Source organism: Loa loa (assembly GCF_000183805.2).
Source record: "Loa loa unplaced genomic scaffold supercont3.4, whole genome shotgun sequence".
NCBI lineage: Eukaryota > Metazoa > Nematoda > Chromadorea > Rhabditida > Onchocercidae > Loa > Loa loa.
Genome location: NW_018108184.1, coordinates 951,854 through 961,054, shown reverse-complemented (window position 1 = coordinate 961,054; position 9,201 = coordinate 951,854). Strand labels below are relative to the sequence as shown.

Below are 9,201 nucleotides of genomic sequence, written 5' to 3'. Positions count from 1 at the left end.
CATTTAAAGAATTGTAACTAAAATAACATTTAAAATGGAACATTAAATGCAAGAAAAGAAGTAGTAATGTGAATGAAATAGAAATAAAATTTGGGAAAAAGGAATTGAAGAAATGGAAATGATTGCCTGGCCCTTTTGGTTGCTGGATCCCTCATTACCATACATTCATTTACTTCACCAAATTTACCGAAATAATCTCGCAATCCTTCTATAAATGAAAGAACTTTTCAGGTATGGATCAAACTTTAGTCCAATTAACATTACTTGAAACAATAACGCTTATTACATATGCATGAAGACGTTTGTAATAAATTTCGGGAGAATCTGAAAGTTTAACTTCACGCATTTGCTATAATCAAAAATTTTAATTTTTCAAAACCTTTTTAAAATTTTTCACAAATGTCTTTCCCCGTATCTTTGTACTTGAAGAGTTTATTTCTTTACTTTACTACTACTACTACTACTACTACTATTACTACTACCACTACTACTACTACTACTACTGCTACTACTACTACTACTACTACTACAACTATTACAACAACAACAACTACTACTACTACTTCTACTACTGCTATACCACTAATATTTGGACCTTCCTCTATTGAATGTATTATAACCTAAGATTCTGGATTATAGCATATCACATACAATATTAGTACCTTAAATTATAACATTCTTCATCGGACGTTCTAATTATATAATTACACTTAAGTATTCAGATCCCATCGCTTATTGGATTTGAATGTAATTATATGGCTTTAACCCTGCAATTTCAATGTAATTAAATATTTGAAAGTAATTATATAAGTAAAACCCTTTAGTGTCAATAATTTCCACATTTATTTTAGCTACCATTTAATTATTTCCAGCTCTTAGTTTAACTCATTCATTGCACAAATATACAGGTAAAAAAAGGTAACAAAAATTAAAAAATATTACTTACCAGCTGTTGTTTGCCAACTAAGACCACCGATAAACATTTTTCTGAAATAATGTCAAAAATGAAGTCAATTTTTCTTTCTTCTTTTTTGAGGATTGTTTTTTTTTATTCTTTTTTAAAGAGCAAACTTCTTGAATTTGCTAAATTCGAAGGGTAATTTGTTGACTCAAAATGTGCGCAGTAAAAACGTTTTCAATGAAGTTAATATTACCTTTCTCATTTGATATTATTCAAAAATTTTTTGAAAACATGAACAACTAAAAGTTATACTTCCCACCAACTACTACCAGATTAATCAATGAATAGTATCTATTTTGGTTCTCCAACATCATCCTTCCCTATTCATCCGACAGTGCTTTTTTTGTTTAATTAAAAATTTTCAATGAAATAAGGAAATAAAAAAAAGAAGTTACTCCAAATGTGCTCTGTTCTCTCCATAACAAATATAATATTATATTTATAAATAAATTTGGACTGTATCAGGTGAGCAACTATTAACAGAACTGACGACGATATTTTGTCTAAAGTTATGAAATATTTGGTATACTATCATATATTTAGTAAATTAAACAACGCACACTAAAAATTTTCAAATGGATAGAAAATTTTTAAAACAATGTTTTAATTAATATTTTAATTAATACAAAAAGCTACAGATGAGAATGACATACTCACCCGGGGTCATTGGAGCTGGTACCATCCTCTGAACTCGGACTTTGCTGTATTGTTTCATTATCGTTTGCATTGCTATCGGATGTATCCATAACTACTTTCTACTACACTTTGAACTATGCCCTTTGTTCAGTGTTATTTTTCAGTACACAATTATTTCTAAACACCGGCCGTAATTCGCCTTTTAAGGCCTCTAAGACAAACAAAAGATAACTATATGCAGTAATGAAATTAATAGATGAATAATTGTCCAAATGTGAATTATTCTTCTAATACTGAATAAGTCTGAATTATTCCAATGGAAAACAGATTAGCAATCAATGATCGTTGACCGACGACACACTCCTTTTCTCAGTGTTTTTCACAGTTCACACGAAATTCTTCCTTGAATTCTAATTGGAATTGTAGAAATTTTGCAGATATCTGAAGTATAAAAGATGAAAAAAAAAAGTGAGAAATTGAGAAATTAAGCGGAGTTTTCAAGCTTTCGCTTCGAAACAAGATAGTAATATTACATAAGGCATTCAGTTTATTTGATCAACAATCAATTATTTGAAAGAGATTTTTGTTGTTCGAAAAAACAAATATGCGCAAGTACAACTTGAAAAGTTATAATGTATTTTTTGTTTTTTTTTCTCCCACTCTTTTTTCTTCCTCTTTTTTTGCATTTCCCTTCAAAAACAAATGAGAAAAAAAAAGACGTTTATTTTAATAAAAACATTAAAACATCAAATTCTGATGAAATTTCACAACATCACCAAATTGTAAATAAAACGTCACTACAAGCTCTTTTATCTTTTCTCTTCTTCCGCCCATACAATTTTATGAGTGACATCCTCTTCTTCATCAACCTTCACATAAATTACTCCTTTCTTTTAATATTTTACCACACTTATTTATTCTTCGCAAAATCTTTTATTTACGTCACTAATACTTATGTTAGATTTGTGAAAAAAGTGAAAAACGTGTGGAAAAAAAAAAACGCAAAAAAGATGCAAAATGAAATTATCGATGAAAATGGATATTTATCACAAAATAAACTACGATATGTTGATATTCAAATCATTACTATACAAATGCAAGAAATCATTTTTGTTTGCCATTTGTCTATTGTTTAATGAGAAAATTGAACAACATGAATGAAAATTTCCTTTCGTGTTCCATATTTGTTTAGATTCAATTAAATTTTTTTCCATGAAAATTAAAATAGTTGGTAGCAAAAAAGAAAAGAATGATAAGAGAAGATTGTATTTCAAAATTAGAATATTTCATTTATTTTAAGGGTTTAAATAAATTTGTTTTATTAGAAAGATGAAACAATGTGGACAAATGACAGCCAGAAAAGAAAGGAATGACATTTAGGAAGATGACACAGATCAATCTTGGCAAAAATATGTATTTACTTTCCTATATGGATGGATTTTTCAAATAACAACAATAACAACAACAACAACAACAACAACAACAACACAATATTGATCCTTACTAATTCTGACAACTCTCGATAGGAAATGAATTCTCGAAGAAAGCATTATGAGAGGTTGAAGGGATGCCTGATAAAGTCAAATATAAGACAACATTCACGTCATAGTGCCTTTTCCTTCAAATAAACTACGATAATCAATTTTAAAGAAAAAAGAATTGACAATTCAAAAGGTTAATGTTAGCTTGAAAGAGAAAAAAAAGAAAATTATTCATTGTATTATCTTAATAACGCCTTTTTAATTATGCAAATGCATAAGTTTAGACTAATCAATAATTGAATTTTCTTATTTCAATATATCATTTAAATATTATTGATTGAAATTAATTTCATGATATTACAACTGATTGGTGATAAATGGATATATTTTACTGATTTGTAAATTGTTTATTCAATCATGCATAGTTTTTCTGTTAGCATTATTTCTTTCATATTTAATTTCGCATTTTTGAATGACTTTTTTTTCTTTTTTGTATCATATCTTTCCATTTTTCATTTCCCTGAAAAAGATCCATGAAAAAGAATAGTCATGTCCAAGTCCATAATTTAATGGACACCAGGTTTAAATACCTGGATTAAGTAAGAGGACTGAAATTTGGTCTGGTACATAGGTAACTAACTATATGATCCCTGTAAAAAAAAATGGAATATTCAGACTTTAGAAAGTGAAAATTATAGACAAGTAAAGGAAGTGTTTTGGAAAATTGAAAAGTTAACTAGTGAATGGCCGTGGTTGATATTGGTGAATGTATACAAGGATATATGTCTGTGTGTATTTGCATGTGTGTGTGTGTGTGTGTTGTGTATGTATGTTCGAGTGTGCATTTATGTTTTTGAAAATTTTTGAAAATTTTTTTTTAGCAAAATTCTTGAAGCTAAAATTGATTGACGTAGCTCTCTCTTTCTCCCTTTTTCTCTCTCTCCTCAATTTCCGCACTGTTAGAGACTATTCTCTTACATTTCTATGTAAGATAATACATCACCCACAAGTTTAACATCAGGCATTCCAGTTGTTAAAACTTCTCTTCAAAACTTCAACGTACTCTTGTTATGTATCACATCATCTAGATAGATAGATATAGAGATATAGATATATATCAGGTTGCCGAAGAGATGATCGATATGTCAGTTTGGCTTGGCGCAAAAAAAAATCTTGAAATTTACCAGAAAATAACTCTAAATGGACAAGTAAAAATAACTCCAAGTAAATTCAAAATAACTCTAAATAAACTCAAAATGTAATTTCATTATTTTTAAATTTTTACTTCAAGCTATCATTTACAAAAATTTTGGTAAGAAACTCGATGAACTGGATCACATATTTAGTGTTATATATTGGTAGGAGGACTTAAAAGAGACTTAGACAAATTCTTCTCAAAAATCTCATTCAACATCATATCAAAAGAGAGTGGTGATATTCTGATATGATAATGTCCCCACAAGCATAGATGATTAATTAATTGTTAGTAATACAAAATTAGTTAAGAAACTGTGATAATCATTTGGAAGAATCATTATTGCTGTAGTTGGAAGACTCAGTGGTACAATGGATAGTTCGTAATTTTTTAAATTTTGACTTCACAAAGAAATTACATTTTGACGTTTATATCGTTTTTAAAAAAAAAGAAAAAACAAGAGTGATAAAAATGATGCAATTATGTGAGGTAATATTAATCAACACTTCATTATCAATATATGTACATATTTGGAAAGCTTTAGAACGATCTTGCTGATAAGATATTAGTTTGTCCGTTCAAGAAAACAATAGTGGACAGTAATAGATAGATTTAAAAGAGATGGAAATGATGAACTACAATGAAGGTCATTTTATGTTATTGCTGTTGTGGGCGTCTGAACATCATTAGGCGGAAAGGGACGTGGACGTATGAAGGGAAACCGTTTGACTTAGAGAGAGTGAAGAAAGAGTACGACGCAATATGCCTATCTTTTCAATATCAACACAGGTATATAGTTCAATGACTTCACATACATAAATATATTGAAATGGATAAAAATTGATAATAGGAATGGCTAAAAATATTTTGTTCTGTCAAAGGTAAATGATTACTGTGATAATGTTGAATTGATTAGCTTTAAATGGTCAAAAAAAAAAGGACAAATGGTAATATTAAAAGGATGTCGAATATTTGATGTACCTGGGATGAGATTATTTCAGATGAATTCATAAACAGTTCGTTCCATTTAACGGTAAATTTTATAAAAACCGATCTGTTAGGTGTTAAAAGGATATGTCACTTTCACCTATAAATATTATAAGAGTAAGAAAGATGTATGTGAAAATAAATGTAAACGGTAAAATATAGAAAAACGTAAACGGAAAAAGCACAGAGACAGACAGATGCATACATTTATTTATAACATACCCGCCAACACTTTCCTATCTTCTCGAACTTCCCCCGGTCTCGATCACCTCAGTTAGCAATTATTTGCATTGCGTATACCTTCGATTGATAATACGTGTCTACATCCTGGTTATCATTAATGTTTGTCTGTGTGTGTGTGTGTGTGTGTGTGTGTGTGTGTGTGTGTATGAGCTATTCAGGAAAATACACCTAGTGTATTGTATAAGGACGATTTTGTCAACTTACCTGAAAACTGTGACGATACACATATACGTGTAACATCATTTGTTCAGGTACATTGACGGTGTGTAAAAGAAAGCTCAAAAATGTGTATAAGGTATTGTATATTGATGAGAACGTTTGCGGAAGTAAACGTTGTCATCAATGTCAATTTTAGAACCCAAAAATTTGTCATCCAAATCACATCAAAATGGCCGATGCATTCATTCCACATTGATAAACTGAAATTTAACAACTGTTAATCTGATTCGTTATGGAAACATCCCTTCCTAGTTTTTTTTTTCTTTCTTTTTTTTTGCCTTATCAATCAGAAATAAAACAAAAAGGAAAAAATCGGAGTGATAATTCAGTGGTAATTTCTATTTTCATTAATAATCGACAAAATAATGAGAGAAGAGGCAGGAATATATGTAAAGTTCATTTGGAGAATAGCTTTAAAAGAAGGTACTATCGAACAAATAGATGACTTCAGCAGGGAAGTGACACAATCAACTCATTTGACATTTTTCTACCACCAATTTAGTTACCGAAATTTAAAAGAAAAAAAAAGAACTTCATTTGTATATCTTTTCATGAAGTTATCGAAGTGGACATAAAAGAACTCTTCATGAGCTCTAATAATACAAAGAATAAGAACTCTGTGAAAATGCAATAAAGGAAAAAGGTCAAAGGTTGTTACGTTTAGACGAAAAGAAGAAACTAATGGATGCAAAAATTTGTCATTTGGAGACTACTGCTTAAACTCTATTTGTTATTACAACTAAATACGCATACGTATAGATAGAGACTGACGTAAAAACAGCCGACAATAAAATGAAGAAATATCAGTAACAGATTTGAATGATTTACTTCAGAATCATATGCGCCAACCACGCCTTTTCGTTTTTTCTTCGCAGAATCTCACGGATAGAATTCCCTTGGGGATGGCTCACTTCTACAAAACCATAAACACACCAAACTTTTAACTTTCGCGGGGAAAAAAAAAGTGAAAAAATTGAAAAAGATGAAAAAAAATAAAGTGAAAAAGATTTAAAATAACTAACATAAATATTTCTTCGATATAACGAAATAATGAAATAGTTTTTGAATAAATATCATGTTTACATATAAATATATCCAAGCACATCCTATTTGCTATATTTGGAATGAAATGCAAAAGACACCAAAGATAGGGCCTTAACTGTCATCAGAAGGAAACATCTGGTCCAGGAAGAGAGAGGGCAAAGGGGATGAAATGCGTGGTGGATGAATTAGTTGCGGGCGGGGTTGTGGTGCGGTACTTACTACCTCTTCCTCTTCCTTCTCCTGCTCTCCCCTCAATTGCGCTCTCATCCATTTCAAATACAAATCGATTGCAATTTATTTCATATGTCACATACTTATTATAATGTTTGCAAATTGTAATATAACGTCTCAAATAGAGAAAAGAAAATTTTTTTTTGCTCTTTTTTCCACTGAAATTAAAATGATTTAAATTAATTTAATCAATATTGTCTGCTATAATGTTAAGCCTTACATTATGTGTCAATTACCGCGTCACATGTCACGATGGAACATAATACATACACATTTTTCTTCTAATTTGAAAATGATAAGTTAGCGAAAACATCCACCTAATAGTTGCATTGATTTAAATCCTAGAATTGCTTCAATTGGAGTATTGATTGAATTAATTTTTGCATTTAATTTATTGTTGAAATGAAATGCGATGGAAGTGGTTCAAATAAGACTTAAAAAAAACAATCAATTTAAAAGAAATTAACAATGGAACGAACAATAAGATGGAGCTATAGAAAGAGAAGAAGGGTGACCTTTAATCTTGGATATAAATACATTTAATACCTGTCAATGCAAGCTTATAAGGAAGAGCAAAGATGGATGGTAATCTCACCTGTCTCTTTAAACCCAAAGAAAACCTGCAGTATCGGTATTTATGCAATGCAACATCATCCAACCATTGATTTAAAAATGTCTGGGAAATTAACGTCTGATCACACCGATGCATGGTGACAATCCAGTAGAGAGTATGTTTGTCCGTTTGTTTGCTCGAGGGCTATGTAGATAGGGCAGCCAGTCTGTGTGACCTTGAGCAAATTGACACTGAATTCGAGAGGATGGCAGTTGTTATTCCATCACGATTTATAGTATTATCAAATGAAAGGTACCATAAGCTCATAGATACAGCAGCAGGTCAAAGTTCACAAGATCTTTGATTTAGCAGCAGGTCAAAGTTTCACAAGATCTAAGATCTTTGATTTAATTGGTCACATATAATATCATCGCACCAACGGTCTCTTCATTACTTCCACAACTTTCCCTATCTGCGACATTTTGTGATTTCGTGCTAACTGTTTGGTGTAAGATTTGATCTATAAGAATTTGTTATCAGTGCTACTACATGTTATCAGTGTAAATATTGTAAGGAAAAAGTTTTTTCGAAAAAAAGTTTTAGTCAACATTTGTCTTCTTTTAATGAGCTTTTTTAATATAAAAAAATAGACACTGAATTTTGAGTCCTGAAAAATTCTGGATCATAATTACTCGATACATTTTTGGTGATTTTAATATAGCAATTTCTTTTCTGCTTGTTCAATTTGGGTAAGGAAACATAAATTGATCAATTATAATTTTCCTAAGTTATCTCTCTAAGGACATTGTCATGTTACAATCTCTTCACTCCATTAATTAATTAATGGATAGTCTAATTAATACATGTACACTGATAATTGACATGTTGTTTGGGTTAAAATTAATTCTTTATATTTCAGTTAATGTTAACACTTATTTTTAAAGAAAAAAAAGTATCAAATATATGAATAAAGGATGAATGATCACACACTGTTGTCATCAATGATCACAATCATAAGAATTCTCATACGTTACCCTTTTCTTGCTGTTAATTAAGATGGCTTGATTAAGTAATGATCCAGTCTGACTTACTATTTGATGAAAATTAACTATTCATTATTGAAATGATTCATCTCTTCAATGAATTATTATTTCGGGCTCATCAGATCAGGATGGTGGACAATATCTTAGTCTTACTACTATCCTCTAATAAACTTCATTGTTTCGTAAAGAATGAAAATAAATACGGATGGCATTTACTTATTTTGTTCTTTTGTGAAGCGAAAAAAGTTTAAGAGTTATGAGTAGACGAAAACATCATATGATTATAAATACAATGGCATGAATGATTATTTAATTGTCAAAGAGATAGAAGCGGAAATAATCAAATAAGTGGATTAATAAAATATTGTCCATTCTTTATGATTTGATTTCAAAAATCTAATAATAACATCTCGTGTACTTTGAATGTTTACTTGCGCTTAATTTGATATAAGTAATTGTTTCATATCGATGTCTTTTTTTTCCAACAACAAAGCAGTTAATTTCTTTTCAAAAATTCGATTTCCAATTGAAGTGAGAATGATTAATCTTGGAGAAGACTTAATTCCCGAATGATTTGAGTAAATGTGAATGATTGATCTCGAGTAAGG

General features: G+C 29.9%; 2 protein-coding genes across 2 annotated transcripts in view; one reads left to right on the top strand and one right to left on the bottom strand.

Moving 5' to 3' along the window:
• The window catches only part of LOAG_16471 (musashi), a 10,121-nt gene extending 8,179 nt beyond the window's left edge, over positions 1–1,942 (bottom strand). The window contains exons 1-3 of the mRNA XM_020449122.1: positions 1,619–1,942; positions 947–987; positions 127–208 (exon numbers count right to left, since the gene is read on the bottom strand). Coding sequence (XP_020307439.1) covers positions 127–208; positions 947–987; positions 1,619–1,707 — 212 coding nt within the window. The 5' untranslated portion in view covers positions 1,708–1,942. The remainder of the gene's footprint in view (positions 1–126; positions 209–946; positions 988–1,618) is intronic.
• Positions 1,943–3,821: 1,879 nt separating this feature from the next.
• LOAG_10055 (hypothetical protein) lies at positions 3,822–5,918 on the top strand (the record flags this gene model as incomplete). The annotated part of the gene is made up of 5 exons (XM_003145582.1): positions 3,822–3,866; positions 4,200–4,302; positions 5,275–5,306; positions 5,662–5,754; positions 5,859–5,918. The coding sequence occupies 5 exons, from the start codon at positions 3,822–3,824 to the stop codon at positions 5,916–5,918; spliced, it is 333 nt and encodes a 110-aa protein (XP_003145630.1).
• Between the last annotated feature and the right edge of the window lie 3,283 nt (positions 5,919–9,201).